Source organism: Xyrauchen texanus, chromosome 18, assembly GCF_025860055.1.
Source record: "Xyrauchen texanus isolate HMW12.3.18 chromosome 18, RBS_HiC_50CHRs, whole genome shotgun sequence".
Taxonomy (NCBI): domain Eukaryota; kingdom Metazoa; phylum Chordata; class Actinopteri; order Cypriniformes; family Catostomidae; genus Xyrauchen; species Xyrauchen texanus.
Genome location: NC_068293.1, coordinates 3288418 through 3314750, shown reverse-complemented (window position 1 = coordinate 3314750; position 26333 = coordinate 3288418). Strand labels below are relative to the sequence as shown.

Genomic DNA, 26333 nt, shown 5'->3' with positions numbered 1-26333 from the left:
CGAGCACTGGTGTGTTCACATGTCAGAGGACTTTGTGTGTGCACATATGTGCTGATCTAAAGGATTGGAATGCTCCTGAACATTTAATATTTCTGTATGTTGTAGTCTTATCCATTATAAAAGATGGTTGTTTTTAGTATAAATAAAAGTGAAATAAAACCAAAAAAAAGAGGAAAGAATATAGTCACTCAAATGTGAACAAAGTCAAGGAATTTTATTCCAATTGGATTAAGGAACACAAATAAATACAATCGTCACATTTTTTGTTTTTTATTCCAAATTAACAGAACACGACATAAGGGTTCAAAAATTGGTAACACTTTGGTTCCATTCAGGTTCCATTAAGGTAACATTAAGGTTCCATTCGTTAACATTAGTTAATGCATTAAGTATCAAGAGCGAACAATTAACAATAGCTTTTATTAATGTTAGTTAATGTCAGTTAATAAAAATACGATTGTTCAATGCTAGTTCATAATGCATTAACTAATGTTAACAAACACAACTTTTGATTTAAAAAATCTATTAGTATATGTTTTAATTAACATGAACTAAGATGAATAAATACTGTAAAAACAAACAGGTGTTGATGACAGTGGTGTTGTGAGTCTGCAAAAATTTGTCTGTTTCTAGCCTGGTATGCTTTCATGATTCTCATTCATTGGTGAATTTGCTAAATTACGTTCCATTCCCTATATTGAACATTGACAAATAATTTATTCAGTGTCATGTTTTCAGGTTAAATCAAGATTGGATGACCATCTTCCAAAATATCACAGTTACATTTCAGCTGTCAAGTATGTAACTGAATTAACTGTAAGTAGCAGATGGTATTTTTTATAGAAGAAAATCAATCAAATTGGGTGACTGTTAATTTGATGTTTGTCAAAGTTTCTCATATACAGCATGATGACAGGATGGACTTTATTAGCCATACAGTATATGGATAAAAAGTACATTTTTACAATGAGGATTTGGCTCAGAATTACTTTGTATGAAACACTATAGTTCAATCACTTCAAAGACAATAACTCAAAATGTAAAATCTTTATAAAATAAAACCTTCTCACTGTAGGGCAATCTAGCTCATTTAGATTTATTTGTGAACTAACATAACTATTGCACATCCAAACACTTTTCATCTGGGAATAGGGGGCAAAGGTGGCGCTCCTCTGTCTCTCATCTCTGAAAAACAAATAAAAATAAATAAACTGTCAAATGGAGGATTCTGACATGAAATGAAATGTTGCATAAATGTAAAATAGGCAAACAGGTTAAGTTTTAAGTGTCTACCGTAAAAAAAAACACACATAGTGGGTTAGAAAGTTTGTAATACTGTGCTTGGCATGATACTAGAATCACAAAAACACACAATGAAGAATAATCTTCAAAACAACTATCATCTATGCTTTTAAATCAATTAACACATTAAAATATGTGGAAAAGCCAAAATAAAAACAGCAGTTATTTATTACAGTGCTGCATAAAATACCAGAGTGCTCACCTTTGCCCCCTGACTTGCTCGGGTAAGTCTTTGGAAAGGAGATGTATGGCTCTGGTGGAGGTAATTCAGACTGAGGATGAAATGAAAATCTCATCCCCCATTCATCTTGGGAAATAATTAAAGAGAACAAAAAGAGTAGGGTCAAATAGAGTCAATCAATTAATAATAATTATACTAGCACTAAGTTACAAATAGTAGAGCTTTTATTATTATTATTTGGAATGGCTGTCCTTGTCTAATGGCAAAAGCCATTACAAAATTCAAGATGGCGGCGCGGTAGCACGCAGCGGCCACTCCGGATCCACAATGGTGCTATTTTTGTTAAAAAAGCCCGACTTTTGCAACACATGGACATCGGAGTAACCGGTGTTCGTGTCTACCATCGCCAGACACTACTGAAATATAAGACTCATGCAAAAACCAAGCTGCGTGATGACCTGCAGGAGGCGCTACGCGTACTCGGCTTGCTGCGGAGACCAGGCCTCCAGCCCTCGGCGTCGCCTGATGCCGGTGGCCGGGGGAGAGGACGTCGTAAGCGGTGTCGCGAAAGCGGAAGCCGGAAAGAGGGCGGGGTCCATGCTAGGCTAAAACAAACCCTAGCCGGCTGGCTCTCCCGTCTATCCTGCTCTCAAATGTTTGCTCCCTGGACAATAAACTGGACTATATCCAACTCCAGCAGGCTACGCAGCGTGAGTTTAGAGACTGCTGCGTCTTTGTTTTCACGGAGACGTGGCTCTGCGACAGAGTTCCGGATGCCGCCATTCAGCTAGACAGGCTCGCCTCGTTTCGTGCCGACAGAAATACAGCTCTCTGCGGTAAGACTCGCGGTGGTGGCTTGTGTGTTTACATCAACACGGAATGGTGCAAGAACTCTATGCTAGTCTCTAGTTACTGTTCATCGCTGTTGGAGCTTGTGACTGTTAGATGCAGACCTTTTTATCTACCACGGGAATTCAACACTGTTTGCATAACCGGAGTTTACATTCCCCCCAGCGCTAACGCTAAGGAAGCGCTCTGTGAACTGTATGGGGCTATGAGCGAACTGCAGAACGCTCACCCCGACGGACTGTTTATTGTCGCCGGAGATTTCAACCATGCAAATCTCAAGACAGTGCTCCCTAAATTCCATCAGTATGTGGACTTTGCAACGAGAGGGGCTGAACGCGCTTGATCTTGTTTACACAAACATCCCAGGCGCTGCCGGTGGAGCCCGCCCCCACCTCGGCTACTCAGACCACATCTCTGTTATGTTAATTCCAGCATACAGACCGCTCGTCAGACGCACAAAACCGCTTCAGAAGCAGGTGAAAACCTGGCCAGCAGGAGCCATCTCTGCTCTTCAGGACTGTTTTGAGTGTACTGACTGGCACATGTTCAGGGAGGCTGCAACATATGGCGATTCTACCAACTTGGAGGAATACACAGCATCAGTGACCAGCTACATCAGCAAGTGCATTGATGATGTCACTTTCTCCAAGACCATCACCACACGCTCCAACCAGAAGCCGTGGATGACTGCGGAGGTGCGCACGCTGCTGAGGTCCGAGACTCCGCCTTCAGAGCAGGCGATAAGGCAGCCCTAAGAACAGCTACGGCCAAACTGTCACGGGCAATCAGAGAGGCAAAGCACGCACACGCCCAGAGAATCCACAGTCACTTCCAGGACAGCGGTGACACGCGGCGCATGTGGCAGGGCATCCAGGCCATCACCAACTACAGGACAACATCAGTTGCCTGTGACAAAGATGCCTCCCTTCCAGATGCGCTGAACGACTTCTACGCTCGGGTTTGAAGTGCAGAACGACGTGATGGCGAGGAAGTCCACCCCTCCTCCCAACGACCAGGTGCTCTGTCTAACCACGGCAGATGTGAGGAAAACTCTACGTAGAGTCAACCCACGGAAGGCTGCTGGACCAGACAACATTCCTGGCAGAGTGCTCAGAGGATGTGCAGACCAGCTAGCAGATGTTCTTACCGACATCTTCAACATCTCTCTGAGCAGCGCCGTCGTTCCAACGTGCTTCAAGGCCACCACCATCATCCCCATGCCAAAGAAGTCTTCAGTGTCCTGCCTCAACGACTACCATCCCGTCGCACTTACACCCATCATCATGAAGTGCTTCGAGAGGCTTGTCATGAGGCAGATTAAGACCCAGCTGCCCCCTCACTAGACCCACTGCAGTTTGCATATCGTTCAAACCGTTCAACGGACGATGCCATCACCACAACCCTCCATCTGGCCCTCACCCACCTAGACAATAAGGACTCATACATTCGAATGCTGTTCATAGATTTCAGCTCAGCATTCAACACAATCATTCCCCAGCACCTGATTGGAAAGCTGAACCTGCTGGGCCTGGACACCTCCCTCTGCAACTGGATCCTGGACTTCCTGACTAGGAGACCTCAGTCAGTCCGGATCGGGAACAGCATCTCCACCACCACCACACTGAGCACTGGGGCCCCCCTGGGCTGTGTGCTCAGTCCACTGCTGTTCACTCTGCTGACTCACGACTGTGCAGCAATGCACAGCTCGAATCACATCATCAAGTTCGCCGATGACACGACCGTGGTGGGTCTCATCAGCAAGAACAACGAGTCAGCATACAGAGAGGAGGTGCAGCGGCTGACGAACTGGTGTAGAGCCAACAACCTGTCCCTGAATGTCGACAAAACAAAAGAGATGGTTGTTGACTTTAGGAGAGCACAATGTGAACACACTCCGCTGAACATCGACGGCTCCTCTGTGGAGATCGTAAAAAGCACCAAATTCCTTGGTGTTCACTTGGCGGAGAACCTCACCTGGTCCCTCAACACCAGCTCTATCACCAAGAAAGCCCAGCAGCGTCTCTACTTTCTTCGAAAAAAAAAGTAGAGACGCTGCATATCTCCCAACCCCCATCCTCACTACATTCTATAGAGGGACTATTGAGAGCATCCTGAGCAGCTGCATCACTGCCTGGTTTGGGACTTGCACCGTTTCGGACCGCAAAGCCCTGCAGAGGATAGTGAGGACAGCTGAGAAGATCATTGGGGTCTCTCTTCCCTCCATCAAAGACATTTACAAAAAACACTGTATCCGCAAAGCAACCAGCATTGTGGACGACCCCACACACCCCTCACACAAACTCTTTACCCTCCTCCCGTCTGGCAAGAGGTACCGAAGCATTCGGGCCCTCACGGCCAGACTGTGTAACAGCTTCTTCCCCAAGCCATCAGACTCCTCAATACTCAGAGACTGGTTTGACACACATGTGTCCTGAGTTGCACTTTAATAACTGTCACTTTATAACTGTCTGCTACCTCAATAACTGCTATGTGCATAGAACATTATCTCATAGTATGTTATGTTTACATTTTAGAAACTGTCATCTTTTTGCACTACTGAGTACTGGTCGGTGCTGCACTGTCTATTGTCCTGTTCATTGTCAGTAATTTGTTGTACTGTCCTGTACTTTTTGCACATGTTTGCACGTGCACTTTATATAGGTATATATAGGTAGTTTATATAGGTATTTAATTTAGTTGTGTTGTCTCATGTGGTCCTATGTTGGTCCTTTGTTGTTTTTATGTAGCACCATGGTCCTGGAGGAATGTTGTCTCGTTTTGCTGTGTACTGTACTAACTGTATATGGTTGAAACGACAATAAAAACCACTTGACTTGACTTGCTTCCTCGGTTCGGCCTCTTCGGAGACACCATCAAGGACTTTGCCCAGCAGTTCTCCGCGGTGAAGAAACAGACGGAGGCCATTTCGCATATCCTGCCCCGTCGCAAGCCTGCTGCCATGGGCCATGCCCCGTCTGCTCACGGAGGGCGTCCTCCTGCAGCGAAGAAACGCCCTGCTCCGCCTCAACCAGGGTCCAGCTCTCAGCCCACGCGTCGAGCACCCCACAGGAAGTTGACGCCCCCCGTCTCACGGACCCCCTCGAGGACCCGCATGGCTCCCAGGCGCTTCTGACACGATCTACCAAGGGACCAAGACATTAGTTCTGGAGCGGGTAAGCAGACCGCTCCATCCCCCGGTGGAGGGCCGGGAGGAGAATCTTTTGTTGAATTTATTTCATTTGTCACATTCTCAGTAAAAGAGCTATTTCCTTTGTCTCTGGGTCACCTGGCCCGCAAATGCTGTTCTCACGGCACTCTGCCACCACAACTCAACAGTCCCGGCACGCTGAACACGGACCCTCCACCCTCAGCCCAATGACTGTTCCCTGGCCGGCCGGTTCTGACGAGTCCAGAGGACGCCGCTACTGGACCTCCTCCTCAGTCACTAACCCACCCTCTGCTGGGTGTGCGGAGCAAGGTAAGTGCTTCGATTCTTTTCTCAGCACTAGAGCCTCGGGACACGTCCACGCCTCCCGCTGCGAAGCCCCGTCGGGTACGTCAAAAATAATCATCCCTTTGGTGCCCCTAGCACGGAGCTTGGATGCGTGGCTTTCACTTCCCAACCCGTCACACTGGCTGGCCCGGACCATTCGACTTGGTTACGCAATTCAGTTGGCCAGGCCTCCACCCCCCTTCGCGGGTGTCCGCTTTTCCACATTACACGGCGAACATGCCAAATCCCTGCGAGGGGAAATCGCTACTCTCTTACTCAAAGACGCGAGAGAGCCTGTCCCTCCAACCGAGATGAAGAAGGGTTTCTACAGCCCTTCATTGTACCCAAGAGAGGCGGCGGCTTACGACCGATCTTGGACTTGCGAGTTTTCAACCGGGACTTGCACAAACTCCCGTTCAAAATGCTCACAAAAAAACACATCTTAACTTGCGTCCAGCATCTAGATTGGTTCGCAGCGGTAGACCTGAAGGACGCGTACTTTCACATCTCAATTCTGCCTCGACACCGACCCATCCTACGGTTCGCGTTCGACGTATCAGTACAAAGTCCTCCCCTTCGGCATGTCTCTGTCCCCTCACGTCTTCACGAAAGTCGCATAGGCAACCCTTGCCCCTCTCAGAGAAGCCGGCATCCGCACCACGGTAGCGTACATAAATCGCCAAGGTGGCATACGTGTCGCAACTCGCCTGTTGTCTCCTCCTATAGAGCCAGCCACTCAAGTTGCTGCACGCCACTCACATCCCTGGCAAACTCAATGTGGTAGCGGACGCGATGTCAAGACAACGCTGGCCCAGTGGAGAGTGGAGGCTTCACCCCCAATCGGTACAGCTGATTTGGGAACGATTCAGCAAGGCCCAGGTAGACCTGTTTGCCTCCCGAGAGACCTCCCACTGCACGCTATGGTATGCCGGAACAGAGGCTCCCCTCAGGGCAGACGCGCTGGCACACAGCTGGCCCTCAGGGCTGCGCGAGTACGCATTTCCCCCAGTGAGCCTTCTTGCACAGGTGCTGTGCAAGGTCAGGGAGGATGAGGAACAAGTCACCCTAGTGGCTCCCTACTGGCCCACCCGGGCCTGGTTCTTGGACCTCGTACTCCTCGCGACAGCCCCTCCCTGGCATGCTCTGGCATCTGCACCCAGACCTCTGGAACCTCCACATCTGGCCCCTGGACAGGACGCTGAACATCTAGCTGGTCCACCACCTGCCGTCGTAGACACAATCAGCCAAGCCAGAGCCCCCTCTACCAGGAAACTTTACACCCTGAAGTGGCGCTTGTTCGCAAATTGGTGTTCTTCCCGGGCTGAAGACCCACAGAGGTGTGCAATTAGGTCAGTGCTCTTATTCCTGCGTGGCCCACCACGATGCAGTAGACGGCAAGTCTTTGGGTAAGCACGACTTAATCATCAGGTTCCTAAGAGGCGCCTAGAGGTTAAATCCTTCCCGGCCAAGCCTGTTCCCATCCTGGGATCTCTCAGTGGTCCTTACGGGCCTTCAGAGACCCCCCTTCGAGCTGCTAGAATCAGTTGGACTCAGGGCCCTCTCTCTAAAGACTGCCCTGCTAATCGTGCTCGCCTCCATCAAGATGGTCTCTGTTAGCTACACTTGCCTGGAGTTTGATCCGGCAGACACTCATGTGATCCTAAGACTGTGACCAGGCTACGTGCCCAAGGTTCCTACCACGCCCTTCAGAGACCAGGTAGTGAACCTGCAAGCGCTGCCCCGGGAGGAGGCAGACCCAGCACCTTCGTTGCTGTGCCCGGTACATGGTTTGCGTACCAACTTGGACCGCACGCAGAGCTTTAGACATTCTGAGCAGCTCTTTGTCTGCTTTGGTGGACAGCGAAAAGGGAACAAACAGAGGCTTTCCCACTGGGTGGTGGATGCCATTTCATTGGCCTATCACACCCAGGCCATGCCTCCCCCCTTGCGGGTCTGAGCCCACTCAACAAGGAGTGTTGCGTCCTCATGGGCACTGGCCAGGTGCACCTCCCTGGCAGACATATGTAGAGCAGCGGGTTGGGCAACACCTAATACCTCTGCGAGATTTTACAATCTCAGGGTTGAGTCAGTATCGTCCCGTGTTTTCTCAGGTCCGAGCCGGTAGAACTTGGTAACACGCTGATGGACTGGCCGGGTGGATCGCTTGCACCTAGCGCCCTTTCGCTCGGTCGAGGTAAAACTGTGCGCTTTCTCTCCCAGGAGATTCCATATATTCGGATCCATGGATGACTCCTCCCTAGCCCTATGGGTCCACAATTCGGCGGAGGAATTCGCTGACCCAATCCACTGCGGGTACTCAAATCTACCCTGTACTGGAATAGGTGCTCCACAGGTCGGGACTCCTCCTGTGTGTATTTTCCGCAGTACGGTCCCCTTGCGAGAGGACCCGTGTCTACCTTAGGCAGTTCCAGCTGCCCTCTGGTCGCCGTGCTGTAGCAACTCCCCCCTCCTTGAGGCTGGATCTACCACCTCTGCATTTTTTCCACATGTGACCTGAGTGGCCCATGTGACGAACTTCGCCACTTCACCTCCCCGTTCCTGGGCAGGTGTGGTCTCCGCAGGGTCTTTTCACCCTGAAAGAATATGAAACTGGGTAAGACCCCCTTCCCACCCTGCGTGTAAGGGCCCCAGCCATTTGGCTCTATGTGGGAAACATAGAGAGGAAAAGAGGCCCGGCTAGGCTCGGCCCGTTCAAGCGTCGCATTGTTCTCCTGCTTAAGGTTACCAAAAGGATTCCGACGACTTTTTATGGGGCATTGGGGAAGGGTACGTACAGTCTGACACAACTGGTTGCCTTCTCATGTGAAATACTTGCCCGCTCGTGTCAACAGTAAACGTACACGGCTCAGCGCATGGCGTGATATGAATTGGACCCCTAGTGTCGCTTCTTCGACACAACGTCGAAGTGAGCGACAGACGGGGAACGTCTAGGTTATGTATGTAACCTCTGTTCCCTGATAGAGGGAATGAGACGTTGTGTCCTCCCGGCCATGTCGACGAGCCGAGCCACTGTAGTGGCCGGACCATTTGCGGCTCCTCAGAAAACTCCTGAATAAACTCGACGTATTTCTCCGCTATTTCCTACATAAACCAACATAGGGCAAACACAGAACCACATGAGACTACACAGACTAAATAAAATATATATAAACCTATACCTATATAAAGTGTACGTGCAAACGTGTGCAAAAAGTACGGGTCAGTACAATAAATTACTAAAAATGAACAGGACAATAGGCACAGTAAGAGACAGTGCAGTGCCAACCAGCACACAGTAGTGCAAAAAGATGACAGTTTCTAAAAATGCAGAATGTAAACCTAACATACTATGAGATAGTGTTTTATGCACATAGCAGTTATTGAGGTAGCAGCCAGTTATAAAGTGACAATAATTAAAGTGCATCCCAGGACACGTGTGTGTGTGTGTCAGTCCAGTCTCTGAGTATTGAGGAGTCTGTTGGCTTGGGGGAAGAAGCTGTTACACAGTCTGGCCGTGAGGGTCTGAATGCTTCGGTACCTCTTACCAGATGGTAGGAGGGTGAAGAGTTTGTGTGAGGAGTGTGTGGGGTCATCCACAATGCTGGTTGCTTTGCAGATGCAGTGTTTTCTGTAAATGTCATTGATGGAGGGAAGAGTGATGATCTTCTCACTATCTTCTCTCTGTCCTCACTATCCTCTGCAGGGCTTTGCGGTCCGAAACGGTGCAAGTCCCAAACCAGGCAGTGATGCAGCTGCTCAGGATGCTCTAAATAGTCTCTCTATAGAATGTAGTGAGGATGGGGGGGGGTGTACTTTCCTCAGCCTTCGAAGAAAGTAGAGATGCTGCTGGGCTTTCTTGGTAATAGAGCTGGTGTTGAGGGACCATTCTATAAGGAATTTGGTGCTCTTGACGTTCTCCATAGAGGAGCCGTCAATGTTCATCGGAGAGCGGTCACTCTGTGCTCTCCTAAAGTCAACAACCATCTCTTTTGTTTTGTCCACATTCATAGACAGATTGTTGGCTCTACACCAGTCCGTTAGCCACTGCATCTCCTCTCTGTATGCTGACTCGTCGTTCTTGCTGATGAGACCCACCACGGTCATCGGCAAACTTGATGATGTGGTTTGAGCTGTGCATTGCTGCACAGTCGTGAGTCAGCAGAGTGAACAGCAGTGGACTGAGCACATAGCCCTGGAGGGCCCCAGTGCTAAGTGTGGTGGGGGTGGAGATGCTGTTCCTGATCCGGACTGACTGAGGTCTCCCAGGATCCAGTTGCAGAGGGAGGTGTCCAGGCCCAATAGGTTCAGCTTTCTAATCAGGTGCTGAGGAATTAATGTGTTGAATGCTGAGCTGAAGTCTATGAACAGCATTCGAACATATGAGTCCTTTTTATCTAGGTGTGTGAGGGTGAAATGGAGGGTGGTGGAAATGAACATCTGTTGAACATTTGGGATGATACGCAAACTGCAGTGGTCTAGTGAGGGGGGCAGCTGGGTCTTAATGTGCCTCATGACGAAACTCTCAAAGCACTTCATGATGATTGGTGTGAGTGTGATGGGACGGTAGTCATTGAGGCAGGACACTGAAGACTTCTTTGGCATGGGGGTGGCCATGAAGCATGTTAGAACAACGGCGCTGCTCAGAGAGATGTTGAAGATGTCGGTAATAACATCTGCCAGCTGGTCTGCACATCCTCTGAGCACTCTGCCAAGAATGTTGTCTGGTCCAGCAGTCTTCCGTGGGTTGACTCCACGTAGAGTTTTTCTAACATCAGCCGTGGTAAGACAGAGCACCTGGTCGTTGGGAGAAGGGGTATTCTTCCTCGCCACCACAACATTCTGCACTTCAAACCTAGCGTAGAAGTCATTCAGCGCATCTGGAAGGGAGGCATCTTTGTGACAGGCAACTGATGTTGTCCTATAGTTAATGATGGCCTGGATGCCCTGCCACATGCACCGCATGTCGCCGCTGTACTGGAAGTGACTGTGGATTCTCTGTGCGTGTGAACCTGAACATGTGACAGTCAGTACACTCAAAACAGTTCTGAAGAGCAGAGATGGCAATCAGCCCACAAGAAAAGTTTACCAGGGCCAATGCTCATGTATCCAGTCAAGACTTAGAGAAACTTGTTCATGCATTTATCACCAGTAGTGTGGACTACTGCAATGGACTCCTCACTGGCCTTCCCAAAAAGACCATTAGACACCTGCACCTCATTCAGAATGCCACTGCAGTATTCTCAGCCGAACAAAAAAATCTGAGCATATTACTCTAGTAATCAGGTCTTTACACTTGTTTCCCGTTACATTTAGAATTGATTTTAAAGTACTATTACTTGTTTATAAATAGCTCAATAGCCAATGACCTAAATAAATTTCAGATTTGCTTGTTGAATATAAACCTAACAGACCTCTCAGATCATTAAGATCAAGTTAGTTAGACATAGAGAGGGTTCACTCAAAATAAAGTGAGACAGCGTTTAGCTATTATGCCACCCGTAGCTGGAACCAGCTTCCAGAAGATGTGCACCAGCAGTAGCCACATTCAAATCTAGACTGAAAACACATCTGTTAAACTGTGCATTTTCTGACTGAGCACTGTGCTGCACTTACTGATTGCACTGCGTCATTTTGCTTTTGTCTTTCTCTCATTTTAACAATTCTATTTTATAATTTTTATTTTTATATAAATTTTTCTCAATGTGTTTACATTTCAGGTTATCCTCTGTTTAATCAGGGAAGGTTAACAACATTTATGGATGGTGTTAACAATTTAATATTCTTTTTCTTATTATTAATTTTAATCATTTTATTTTATTTATTTTATTACTTTTTATTCTTATTTCATGTTCTTAATAGTTTTTTTCAGGTGTGTATGAAATGTTCTATATAAATAAACTTGCCTTGCCTCACGCATTGACCTTGAGAATCACGCAATTGACACGCAATTGAATTGTTCTCATGCTCTCACAACACACGTCCCTTTTCTCACACAGTCATAACGTCAGAACGTCATAACGTCGCAGAGCAAATAGGACACTGACAGCACACAAACAGACAAGATAGAGAAGGCAGTGAGTTATTCAGACCAATCAGGGGGAAAGCAGCAGCACAGCATCTCTCCATCTCCTCTCGCATGCAACGAGTCTTCTATAAAATGCTCTAAAAATATCCCAGGTAACGTTTGCCCACTGCGAATAGACATGCTGGTAAAAAGCCAGTGAATCTGTGCTGTCTGTGAGCACTTTAACTATTGTTGCTTCTTAAGTTCTCTGTGTCTAATGTCATTGGTCAAAGACACCAGAAAATAAAACATTCTCAAATAAACGCTTAAGAAAAACATGCATCAACCAATACACAGCAGCATTAACTATTTAAAGAGAAAGAAAGGATCATGTTTTCGTTTTGGTAGGAAAAGTGTAGCACTGCATTATGTGATATATTTTTCAGAAGTAGCCTACAAATAAAATGACATAACTTGAACATATTGTTCTAATTTTTTGTCATGGTCATCTGGTCAGCCTACATGTACACACAAAAATGCACCTCCCACTTCAGCACCCCCAACATAAATCATCTTCCCACGGCCCTGGAAACAGTTGCCCTGGAGGACACATGCTTCTGAAACTCTTTTCGAAATAGCATACTAACATACTACTCTTAATTTCATTGCAATTTATAGGATGTAGACTATACTGTGCACATTATGTGCTAAGTGTATGTGTGCTTGGGATGCCTGCATTTACTATCCTTCTTATCCGACTGCAACCACATTGTTTTTGTGAACAAGGAACTGATAGATCAAATGGTGTGCCACAAGGCTCTGTATTAGGTTCTCTGTGGTTCTCCTTTTTATTCAAATTATATTCAGTGTTCACCTGTGGACAAAACCAGATCAAAGAGTCTCTCTGTCATTCAAGAAATTGCAGTTTCATTCCAACCTACTGTCTTTGTACCACATTTTTTGTATGCTGTTGATACAGGCAACATAAATGACTGGAAACCATGTATACTTAATTCTTAAAGTGCTAGGTAGTAATGGATTACATGCAATCTGGATTACGTAATTAAATTACAAAAATCAAGTACTTTAATTAGATTAAATTATATTTTAAAATACTTTTTATGGATTACAAGATTACATTTAAACCAGGCAAAGGCAGTAAATTGTTTATAATTTATTGCACACACAGACCTGATATGAGCGACCAGCCATAATTACACTGAAGATGGTTTGGTAATTCACACATAAATACCAAACCGGTTGCACTAGTGCAGTAAGGTTAGTTTAAGTTTTCCAAATTGCTTAAATAAATGTGCTTTTACTTTTGTAACTACTTTGGAGACATTGGTGTACAAATATAACTGGTCTGATTTATTGCCACACATAGATGGTGTTTGTAATGCCAGAATTGTCAGAATAAGAACATTATAAGTGCCAATTCTCATATTTTGATCCATTAACTAAGTTTTATTTAATGCATTTAAGCAACATTACAGTATGTCAAAATGGTGTAAGTTTAGCCTACTCAAATGCATGTGACACAAAATAAACAAGAATAAGGTCAGAAGTAGTCAGAGTCCAATTAAAATCATTCAACTTTTAATCATTACAATTCAGATGTGATCTACCCAGCACTGTACACTGACAGTACAATGGAAGGCTATCAGGCATGTGGGCAGTACCGTCTACCTAATATGCTAACTATCAAAATATATAACCATTTAAACACTTAAACATTACACATATCTGATCTTTCAAATCATGTAATGACTAACTCAATTACAAAATCACAGTTGACATGAAACAAACCCATGAAACAAACTCGAAGCTCATCCACCTAAACAGATGGTTTGAACTCAAAAGAAAGATTTAGGCTTTACAGTTGAACTTCACTGCCCAATACTGTACAACACATGGACGATGAACGTCTTTTTAAAGATGCAACTTTTTCAAGATGCCCTTCCGTCCTTGTGTTATTCCTGGATGCAGTCGTTACCTCTCTGCTTCAGATGGCCACGGGCGCTTCCTCATGTGTCTGGGCAGAGAACACACTGAGGCAGCCTTTGCGGTTGGTTCATGTTCTCACTGCGATAACACAACCACGGCAACGTTGTGTTCGCGGCTTTCCTTCTTCCGGGGGATAGCACTCTAGCCACCCCCTGCATCGTGCCTTCTACCCATGGATATAGGGCCAGCGTTCAACGGGTTAGTTTTGCTGGGTCAGTCCCCGCGGACCACCACTTCCCCAGCACACTCGTCTGCTGCCCCCGTCTGGGTCCGAGATGAGACCGGCTCGCCTTAGTCTGATGACTCTTTCTTTCGCTGCATCGGAGAGCATCTTGGCAGACTCTGACGTGGAGAACTCGACTGGGCAAGCGCCTATGGTTGTGCCCGCCTAGTCTGAGCCTGACGCCGAGCTGTCCGCTATGCCTGCCCGTGTCGCCGCGAGTGTTGGGCTGGACTGGAACCCTCCGTCCTCCCCTAAGCCCTCGCGGCTAGACGATTGGTTCCTGGGCCCCCACCCCCCAGTTTCCTTTCATCCCGGAGGTGCACGGTGAGCTGACAAAGTCGTGGAGGGCACCTTTCACTGCTCGAAACCGACTTCCTTGCACATCCGCTCTCACTACCCTTGACGGCGGGGCGGTGCACGGGTACTCGGAACTCCCTCAGGTGGATAAGGCTGTTGCGGTGCACCTATGCCCGCAAAATGACACCACCTGGTGGGATCGACCGTCATTCCCCTCCAAGGCCTGTAGGTTGATGTCGTCTTTGGCGATCAAGGCCTACAGCGCCGCTGGACAGGCCGCATCCGCCCTGCACACCATGGCCCTCCTGCAAGTCCACCAGGCCAAGGCGCTAAGAGATCTTCACTTGGGTAGTCCTGATCCTGATGTGCTGCAGGAACTGCGCTCGGCGATCGACCTTGCCCTCCATGCCATGAAGGTCACGGCGCGTACACTCGGACAGACGATGGCCACCGTCGTGGTCCAGGAACACCACCTGTTGCTGAATCTGGTCGAGATGCGGGACCTCGACAAGGCTCTCTTTCTCAACGCCCCCATCTTCCAGATCGGCCTATTCGGCGACACCGTAGAGGACTTTGCCCAGCAGTTCTCGCCGGTGAAGAAGCAGACGGAGGCCATTCAACACATCTTCCCAGCCACTGCTCAAGATCCCGCACACTGTCTGCTCGCCGAGGGTGTGCCCCTGCAGCAGTGAAAACCCAGCTCTCAGCCTCAGCGTAGAGCTCCCCGCAGGAGGCGGATGCCCCCCTGTCTCACAAACCTCCTCCCGCAAGGCTCCCAAATGCTCCTGAGACGGGCAACCCAGGGCGAGAGGCATCTGCCATAGAACTGGTGTCCAGACCACTCCATCCAGTGTGGAGAATCTTTGTTTTTCGCAACGGGCTGCGGTACCCACATGTCAAAAAAAGAGCAGTTTCCTCTCCCCCTGCGTCACTTAGCCGGTGCCCACAACCGCTGTTCTCATGGCGATCAGACACAGAGCACTTGCAGTCGGGCCCCCATGAACACGGACTCTCCGCATTCACGAGCTTAACTGCACCATATTCGTGCCTCAGGCCAGGCCGGGTATGCGGAGCAAGGTTAGTGCTCCGAGCCTCTCCTCAGCACAGCCACCTCAGGATGAAGCTAAGCTCCCCGATGGGATGTTGCCTGTTCCCCCCCGCCACGAGGCCCCACCTCCAGGTACGTCATACATAATCGTCTTCTTAGTGCCCCTCGCCTGGAGCTTGGACACATGGCTTACGCTTTCCAACCCATCTCTTAGCGCGGTAGAGTGTTTGATAGCATTAGCCACTCAAATTGGGCATTTTATTATGGATTGTGCATTGTGGTACTTCAGTGCTTTCGATTACATTTTCGAGTTAGGGCAATGGGGGAACAAAATGACTTTATGCTGGTAACAATGGCAATCTTTAAACCAGATTAGTCTATTTGCCTGCTAGCTAATTTATAATTTCCACCATTTGCACCATTTGACTTCATCTGATATGACTAGCAATCGTTGTCTAATGTCGTCATTGCCTAACTTTTGTAATGTTATTTATTTTGAAAATAATTTTTTCAACAAATCAAAACAGCAGTGGAAGATGTGCTACTTGCCTGTTAATGAGACATATTTTTTGTCTATCCAGCTTTTTCTTCCTTTGGTTTTTCATCTATTTATTTATTTTTTTGAGGGTAGGGGGTGAGTTTTTTGTTGTTGTTAGTCACATTCACTCTGATAAATTGGTAATACCAGTACTCCTCAAAACATCAGATTCATCCACACAGAAGAGCAGAGCTGAAGCCCGACTGACGTATTTACCAAAACGGTGTTCCTCCACAATTTACTTGCAGTTCTATTCTTAAACCACTAGAGGGCCAAAAGTTACATAGCGTAGCTTTAAACTACACTCTAGCCTCTTTCTATTGTTGACCTAAAAAATCTACCAGAAATAGACTTGCATGGAACTAAATGTGAAAATCTACCTGTGGCAGGTGGAGCAGGGCACGGGAAGCCATTGACATGAAGCTTCATATCAGGAGGAGGTGGAGGAAAGTTGGCTGCTCCGGGCCGGTCAGGGGGTGGAGGGGGTCTGCCTGATCCAACTGACCGATTAGGAGGAGGTACAGGGGGTGACAATCCAGCTCTGTTTCCTCCTCCAGTGGGTGGAGGTGGAAGAGGACCTGGAGAGGAGATACAGTTACATGAAGAGGAATACATGGCATAATAAACCACAAAATAACAAAACAATGTCTTATCCTACAAACTCATAACAATCAAATAAACTGTGTGTGTGCAGGTATTTTAAAATGCATTCTTCATTATTTACTATGCAGTAGTAGGAAAATCTTCATCACAAATGTCTTAATATACTTGATACAATATTAACCTCACAAATGTTACAGATGGAAATTATTTCAGTTTTCTTGTATCACACTATTACAGTTAAAAGAACAGTTAATCCAAAAAATGATTATTCCCTCATCATTTACTCACTTACACATGAGAACAGACACGTAAGCAATACAACTGGAAGTTCTTGCATAAACATGAGCGTGCATATATGCTTCCAGAAGATGGAAGCTCGAACAAGCTTCTCACTTGAAACGACAGGGCGTAAGAGCAGGGCGTAAGTGAAGCTTTTTGGTGCATAAGGAATACATCTTTGCTTTGTTTCTTACCCAAAGCAACTGCATCACTTCAAAAGACATGGATTAAATCACTTGCATCATATGGAATACCATGGATTACTTTGGGAAATTTTGGACCCGATTGACATTGTATGGCCAAAATCAGCTTATCCATTCTCAAAAATATCTTCCTTTGTGTTCCACAGAACAAAAAAGTCTTATAAGTTTGAGATGGCAAAAGGGTGAGGAAATGATGAGACAATTATAAATTTTGGGTAACCTATTCCTATAAGAAAATATTGGGGTACCTTTTAAATTATTTCACTGCATTTGTTTGAGCTGCACTAACTTCTAACATGAAAAACTAGGAATTTATCTCTACAAAAAGTTTCAAGAGGCAGTGCTATATTGTGAATATTTTCAAAAAACATGACACAACCTTGAGTGCCTTATTGGTTTTATGCCACATGAAAAAAAAAATATTAATAATTTTTAAAGTAAAATCATGAAATACCATCCAGTATACAGTAATAAAATATTGCTATGCAACAACAATATCAGCTATGGGTGATGCACAGGGATATAGTAGCTCGATTGTTAATACATTTGTGAATATTTGTCCATGGTTATTGAGCAGCATCCAGGACTGGAACTATCAATTTTATAATAAGAAATATTCCAGGTGTTCCTTCATATATTTTCTAAAGAAAAACAAGTTTTGCTTTGGAATGTTGGTTTCTCCAAAGTTCTTCACATCACTGTATATCCTCTTTGAAAAGGAATAAAAACCAGCAGATCCTCAATGACATCATCTTCCAGGAAGTGACATTTTTTGGTGGAAAAACAACAGCACACACATCAGTAAGTACTAGCAATAGATTTTCCATCCAGTTGATAAAATTGCAGAAATCGGATTTCTAAACAAAATGTCAAAATATTGTTAAAAAAATATCAAAATGAACTTCAAGTTGACACTTGCATGTGAGCAAACTCTCATTCCCTCACTGACCATTAGCTAACTTTTGCTCTTTATTTCCATCCAGTTAATGTTTGATGCCGAATTACTGACAAGCGGTATCTCCCTTCTGACATTTTGGTATCTGTTCAAATGTGTTCACCTTCTCCTGTGCTGTAACTGTAAGCATGTTGTGAGAGCAACGTTAGAGACTTTGGTTTTTGTCCCACATTGAAACCAGGAAGTGACCGTGCTTGTGAATCAGAGGTTCCATTTCCCCTCTAAGATAAAATTTGGACTCCACTGATGGTTAAGTTTAGGGTTGGTTTTTGGGGCTAGAATAAAGAAATAGTTCCCCAAAGATGGTAATTCTCTTATCTTTTACTCACCAAGTATAACTTTCTTTCTACTGTGGAACACAAACAAAGATATGTGGATATCTTTGTTATTTCTGTCCTCTCTCCTCTCCACCAACAGCTGGTGTGTACTGGCGCTCTATGGCTAATGTCGCAACCAGGTGGATGTTGCACACTGGTGGTGGTTCAGAAGAGTCCTGTTCACTGTGTAAAGTACTTTGAGTGTAGTGTCAGAAAAGCGCTATATAAATGTAACATTCATTCATTCATTCATCTTCTGTACATGCACTCTGCACATGCGTCAAGCACAAGGAAGTGTAATCGAGCTTTAAATCATGATTGGACCTAAAACTTATCACCCAAAACTGATCACATCGCTTCAGAAATCCCTTTGGCTTACCTTTATGCTGACTTTATGTCCCTTTGGAGCCTGTGTTGAACCCCCTGACATGCATTGAATGGATAAAAACACCAGCAAAATATCTGTGTTTGTGTTCCGCAGAAGATAGAAAGTCATGCGAGTTTGAGACGGCATAAGGGTGAGTAAATGATGAATAAAATATTGATTCCTTTAATAAAATATGCATTTCTCTTTTCTTTGATATCTGTATAATATCATTTTCTAATTTAACTTAACAACTCGCTTCTAGCACCCCTCTGTGGGCTCTTTACCCAGACACTTGAGCTCACATGTGCCCTTGCTGTCACATTCAGGAACAGATAAAGGTGCAGACCAGAGTGCAAACCAAAATACTTTTATTAATGAAAAGACACAAAGCTGGGTATAAAAAATGGATGCCTAGACTACAGCCAACGTGACTGGGAAAACAAAAGACCTACGATGGGGCAAAAACATACAAACTGAATAAACAAATCAAGGAAAAGAAAACCGGACAGGAAGCACCGGACCCAAATCTAGAGTTGTGCCAGGTCCCGACACAGAAGAAAAGACTTAACTAGAGCGTCAGGAACCTGCGTTCAACAACTCTTCTGTCTTTGGCCACTGGGGCAGTGCTTCCAATTTTGGTAAGCACAGATCGCATTTAGTTCAAGAAAAGTCAACCTTCTGTTTCTGAATTCACTGTGAGATCAGTCTGAGTAAATAATCAAGTTATAATTCAAAAGTTTAAGTGCCAAGCTTGATCAGAGCATAATTGTCTGATATAGAAATAATAATAATAATAATACCTTAAATTACAACTCAAGCATATTCATTTTCAAGTTACAGAGTTTAAAAGGTACTGCTCTGTTTCCATCCAAATAATTTAATTTATGCGAAAAATTATTTTTGAGGAATTCCAATAAAATGATTTGCGAATAAGGAAGTGTTTCCATCTGATGTGTTCAAGAGAACAAAATCGGCACTTCAGGGGAAACTGTCACAAAATAGAAATGACGATGGATGTTGAAGCCACTGTGGCTCTTTTGAAAAAGGTAATGAATTACTTGCAACTTAGAGCACGCAGAAAAATGCTCTGACGGATTTCATGTTTGCTAGCGTTCAGCAGCAGATAAGTCTGGGAGAAAAAGTGTGTCACACATTTCTGGGAGCTATTAGTAGCCAATGATTTTGATTACAGGCTTTGGCATTTCAGAATAACCAAAACAACATTTGAGATGCTATATGCGATGATACTGATTACATTCTCTGAGCGAATTATTCAGTCACATGATATTCTGCTCAGCTAGCAACCATGTTAGCTCATGGGCGCTCAGTTTAGGGATGGGGTGTGACGTGACTGATTGCTCGACAATGGGAACCGATAGAGAAAAATATAGTAAGTCTGTTCCACGCTTTTAAGAGTCCTTCAAAAACAGTGTCACCAGACAAAGATGTACTATAATGTAATAAAATAATGACAACTTTAATGTGTCTTGAAAATAAATGATTTAGTCAGAAAGAACAGCTACTTTTGAATGGAGAAACATGCTTTTTGTAACCACAGGGTTTAGTTCCAGCATCTACCAGCAGGAGCTAACTGGGACCTGCTAACCAGCTAATTCCTGACCCTCTATTTCCATCCAGCATTTTTTTTGAAAACTTGGATGGAAACCCAGCTACATACCCTCCACATACCTGACCGTATGGATGGACTCCTTCCTGATGGTGGTGGCTTCTCACTGGGCGGTGGAGGCAATGGGCTCGAGCGTCCATGTGGTGGTGGTGGAGGAAGGCTGTTTCTTGGTGAGGCTCTAGCGTTTGGATCCTCTCGTGCGGGTGGGGGAATTGGTGGTGGCCCCCCTCGTCCTGGAGGTAAGGATGGAGGTGGATTACCCATAGGCCTCTGCGTCAAGGATGTGAATGGTTTATTCTCTGTTGATGGTGGCTGTGGCGGTAGAGGTCCATCTCGATAAAATGACATTTTCTGTCCTCCAGTGGGTGGTGGAGGGGGAGGGAAGTCGTCCGATGACCTGTTGGGGATTGTTGGTAATGGTGGCAGGGCACTGGCAGGCATTGGGGGTGGAGGCAAGGAAGACTGAAAGTCCCTCGGAGTGGGAGGAAGGCTTGGACGTCTGCCTGGCTGGGTAGGGGGTTTTACAGCAAATGAGGAACTTGGTGGGCGACCTCCTCCAGGAAGAGGTGGTGGGCCACTAGGAGAGCTGTGCTGGGTTGAGCTCCTTGAGAGGGGTACGGTTGGGGGTCCAGCCCTGACAGGCGAAGATCGTCCAGGTGGTGGAACTGGAGGTCTGCTTCCCGCCAAGTTACTGGGTGCTGGGAATCTCCCGACAGTGGGAGGCACTGGTGCTCTTACTGTTTAAATAGGGGGAAAAAACAATGAATATGAATGAGGATTATGGTATATAAGTATAACAAATTTCCAACTGTTTCCAACAATCACAGCAACTGTGATTCTCAAAAATAAATCCCCGGGTCATATTTCACCCCTAAATCAAGAGGAAAAAATAAGAAATACATTTTTGCATTGCATTCATGAAAATGAAACGAATATTAAGGATTCAGTACAAGTTAAGCTCAATCGACAGCATTTGTGGCATAATGTTGATTACCACAAGAATTTATTTTTTCTTGTGCCTCATTTTCTTTACGAAAGCACAAATCAAGGGAACAGTGAGGCACTTACAATGGAAGTGAATCTAGGCAATTTTTAGGTTTAATGTCTCTACTTACCATTGCTACTTCCTGGTGATCTTAACCTTGGCATTCCGCCCTGAAACAGCCCACCCAATCCACCTGGCGCTCCGCCCCCTCCTCTACCTCCTCCTCCTCCTCCTCCACCGCCTCCTCTGGGCTCTGTGTAAATAAATGCATCATAACACATCTATTAATTCTTCATAATGTTTTGGGCTTTAAAACATTATTTACAAGTTGCACACATGGTGATACTTGGTTGGTTACAAAGTTTGGAAGATTTTTTTAAATACAAAACCAGGAGAACTCACTGTCCAGCACTGGGGCACTTCGATCAATGGTGACTGCTTTCTTCAGTCGAGTGCCTTTGCTGATATCTGATAGTAAAGAGTTTCTCCCCTGCTGCTCAGATCTGTTCAGATTTGGTTTCACTGTGTTTGCCTGGTGGAAATACATGTAAATTTGAGAGGCTTTGTCAAGAACACACATTGCTGTTAACTCAAAACAACTATGTAAAGTAAGTCAGTCTCTGAACCTGAATGACAAGAACTTCAAATTATGATTATCACTATATCATTTCATTATACTGATCTCAGTACTGGATAGATTTAACACTGTTTAGTGTGTAATGTTTTTTTACATAAAATAGTGATTTTATTTTTAAGTGGTTGTCTTTCATTGGAACATCAGTCAATTTGCATGTTCCCATTGATCATGATAACATTTTAATGGGTTTTATAGAATAAAAACAACTAATTCTACCACAATCTTGCTTTTATTGACATAACAAAGGTAAGTTTGATTATTTGATTATAATGATAATTTATTTAGATTTATAAAAAAAAAATCTTTTTTTTCCCCTTGTCACAATGTAATATAACATTAATAAAAACCAATAAATAAATAGATAAAAGGAGTGATTTGTAAATGTACTTGGACTTGTATTCAAGCAAAAACATTACAAAGACGCATTGCTTTGTGGAGATATGTTTTTCTGAAATTGATGCATTCAACACATTGCAATAAAGTTGAAATGGGGGCAATTTAGGACTAATAACAATAGGACTAATAGCAAAATAACAAGTTTATGAGAAACAGGTAAGGCAATCAGTTATAATATATAAGGAGCTTCCAAAAAAGCCCAGTCCGTCAAGAACAAGGCTTGAAGGCTTGTCCAGCCTTGCCAATTTGCAAACAGATGCTTCTGCAAATAATCCAGCACTTTGAAAACAATGTTCCCCAAAGACAAACTGGAAGGATTTGGGGCAGTTCAACCTCAACAGTGCACAATATAGTTAAATGATTCAAGGAATCCAGTCAAATCTTGGTGTGCAGAGGGCACTTCTGAATGTGCATGATCTCTGATTCCTGTTTTATAATCTGACATTCATCTGTAAGAAATCTCATGACATGGGCTTGGGAATCCTTCTGTAAACCTTTGTCGGTCAACACAATTCATTGCATCCACAGATGGAAGTTAAGACTTTACAATGCAAAGCAGAAGCCATACATCAACACTGTCCAAAAGCACTGCCGACTTCTCTGGGCTCAATCTCATCTGAGATGAAAAGTAGAACAGCAGAATCGTGTTTTGTCCTCCGATTAGTTTCAAATCGTTTTTGGAAAAAAATCCTTCACGTTCTCCTAACCAAAGAGGAAAAGGAGCATCCAAGCTGTTATCAGGGTCAGGTCCAAAAGCCAGTGTCTGTCATGGTATGGGGGTGTGTCAGTGCCAATGACACATATGTGAAGGTACCATTAATGCAGAAAGATATGTACAAATTTTGGAGCAACTTATACTGATATCCAGCACCGTCTTTTCAAGGGATGTCCCTGTATTTTCCAGCAGAAAAACGTCATACCATGTACTGTCTGGATTACAAGTGCATGGCTGTGTGAGCAGAGAGTGCGGGTGCTAGATTGGCCTGCCTGCAGTTCTGACCTGTCTCCAATTGAGTGCATTGTGGTGCATTATGAAGCACACAATACGGCAACAAAGACCCTGTACAATTGTGCAGCTAAAGACCTTCATAATGGATGAATGGGGAACAGTTCCACTTTTCAAACTTGTGTCTTCAGTGCCCAAATGCTTAATAGGTTTTATTAGAAGAAATGGTGATGTTACACAGTTATAAACACCCAACAGTCCCAACTTTTTTGGAGCATGTAGCAATCATCTGATAAATGTTTTTTTTAAATTAAATTCACAAGGTAAAGCATCCAATAATGTGTTGTTGTAGTGCTTTCAATATAGCACAGGGTGAATCAAATTTACAGATCATTCATTTTTGTTTTTATTGTCATTTTCCACACTGTCCCAAATTTTTGGGAATTGGGGTTGCAATAATAGTCAGTGTCAAATTCTCAGTGAATCTGGTCAGAATTTGGTCCACTTTAAATACTTAATATTATTTTAGTAGTAGATTGATATATTAATCTGAAGAACTGTGATTTATTGATATCTAGGTGGATGTGAGTATGTGAGGTACATAAAACTGATGGTCATGTGTGTTATACCACAGCGAAGGTTGGAGGAGGGGCGGGAGGGGGTGGTGGAGGAGGTCCAGGCATGTTTTCCTTTCTGTCCTTTTGTCCTTCACTTTGTGCCTATATGACTGAATACACAGAAATATAGGCACTTATTAGAAACAACTTGTGAAACAACAAAAAAGACCTTTAAACAGAAGAAAACAAAAGTTAATTTAAATATTTCTTTCCAAATAATTTTCGTTTCCTTTTCATAACAAACGCAGGTTATCACATGAAACACACACATTTATACATATTGAAGAATGAAACATATTTTGTACTTTAAATCAAACCACAGCAACTTAATATTATGGAGTTTATTATCTCATTATCTCATTATCTAAAAAAATAAAAAATAAAATATATATATTTATATATTTATAGTTTATATATATACAAGAGAAGTCAAACTAAAAAGAATATCCCACATGATTCGTTTTCCTCTGTTCTTAATTAGATTGACATTCAAAATGTCCATTTCTGGCAAGTTTAAAAAAAAAAAAAAAAAAAAGGCTCAAAATGCATTTATAAATACATCTTGGTTGCATGGTATAACTTTATATATTGTTATTTATTATTTACTTTATAAATATGATTGAATTATATTATTTCATTGGAGTACAATGTAAATAGCATAGTATATAAAGATGGTAAACATTCAGTACTGTGATGCTGATACCATAAGTGTCCCATGGTACAGTCACTGTATTTTAAGGAAACGTAAGACAAAATTAACTTTTGATTGAAGTTGAGGAGGCTCTAGCAATGGTGGGAAGACTTTAATAATAAGGCCTGATTCATAATTGTATGTGTTTGCATTACTGTAAATGTTTTCAGTACCATAAAAGGCCGACAGCTGTGACCTGATTACTCATGTGCATAACTGTAGATCTTTTTTACATGAAAAAATTGTGACATGCCATGTTGCTCATTTCTCTTAAATTCAGAGCAGCTTCAGACAGATACTGGCAGAGCTCCACTCAAGTCCTTGTAAACATAAGCACCACAAAACCACCAGAGTGACATGAACTTTTATGACAATTCATAAATATATCCCTTACATAATACAATGACGGTGCAATATTTATCATGACATTTACAAGGTACCCCAAGGTATTTCAAAGAACACTATACTACTTTTTTGTTAGCTTTCTCAGTAAATCAGTGATGTAATAAAACCAGAGCATAATTTCTGCAATAAAAGAAACACAGAAAATGTGGTAACACTTTATTTTACAGAGTCTGATCCACATGTTGCATGTTACTATAGTTAATTACTAAAAATAACCACAAAAATACCAGTACAAACAGCTCCACAAACTAATTAGTTTGTACACATAGTTCATAATTATTATTCAATAATTACAAATACACAGTCAAATTAACACTAAAATAAAGTATGACACCAAACATTTTTTTACATCATTTTAGCCACAGAAGTGTAATTTTAATGTTTATATTTAGTGTGTTAGACTACAACTAGAACATACACACAGCAGTGCTTTCTGTGTCAGTGCAATGCCCTAGCAACCATATAGGACACCCTTTCAACCACCTAGCAATGCCAAAGCAACCATAACTAAAATACTTAAGCAACACCCAAGCAACCACCCAGAATGTCCTTTCAGCCACCTAGCAACACCTTAGCAAAATCTAGCAACCACACAGAACACCCTTGCAATCACCTTGCAATGCCATACCAACCACAACTAGAATGCCTTAGTAACATCTAAACAACCAGAATACCTCTCCATCCACCTAGCAACACCCTAGCAAAAACCCAAAACACCTTTGCAAACACCTAGCAAACACCCTTGCAATCACACAGCAATGCATTACAAAACACCCAGAACACCCTAGCAACAACCTTGCAACCACCCAGAATATCTCTTCAGCCACCTAACAACACCCTAGCAACCACCCAGTAAACTGTTGCAGCCCCCTAACAATGCCCTAGCAACCATCCAGGACACCCTTTCAACCACCTAGCAATACCATAGCAACCACAACTAAAATACCTGAACAACACCCAAGCAACTACCCCAAATAGGGCCTACCTCTGAAACCGGTAGCGCCTGCAGCTGTACCACTGTACGCACTGTGCGTACCATGAGCTCTCCGACTGACATGAGGAACATTTACTCTCCGACTATTTCATCAATTATGAAATGTGTCCCGTATTTCTGTAGGTATTTTAAAAGATACTAGCAATGCCCAACTTGCGAATGAATAATTATTTTCTGTTCTTTTCAATTAATTGGCCAAACGGGCTTGCAAAACCTTCTGAATCGATTCGTGATTCAGTACAATTCGTTCAGAGCACTCTCTAACTGAATCATTTGGAGCGGTTACGGTACTCACACAATAAATGTCACGATTCCCTTGTTGTCTGCCCTGGGTTTCACTTGTCATTGTTAATGTACTACACTTCCCAG

General features: G+C 44.0%; 1 protein-coding gene across 2 annotated transcripts in view; it reads right to left on the bottom strand.

Moving 5' to 3' along the window:
* Positions 1-239: 239 nt before the first annotated feature.
* Positions 240-26333, bottom strand: part of LOC127658716 (WAS/WASL-interacting protein family member 1-like) — a 46065-nt gene continuing 19971 nt past the window's right edge. For both annotated transcript variants that reach the window (XM_052148169.1, XM_052148168.1), the window contains exons 2-8: positions 23887-23984; positions 21681-21810; positions 21409-21531; positions 20356-21030; positions 16323-16520; positions 1505-1609; positions 240-1185 (exon numbers count right to left, since the gene is read on the bottom strand). In XM_052148169.1, the coding sequence (XP_052004129.1) occupies positions 1139-1185; positions 1505-1609; positions 16323-16520; positions 20356-21030; positions 21409-21531; positions 21681-21810; positions 23887-23940 (1332 nt within the window). In that variant the 5' untranslated portion in view covers positions 23941-23984 and the 3' untranslated portion in view covers positions 240-1138. The remainder of the gene's footprint in view (positions 1186-1504; positions 1610-16322; positions 16521-20355; positions 21031-21408; positions 21532-21680; positions 21811-23886; positions 23985-26333) is intronic.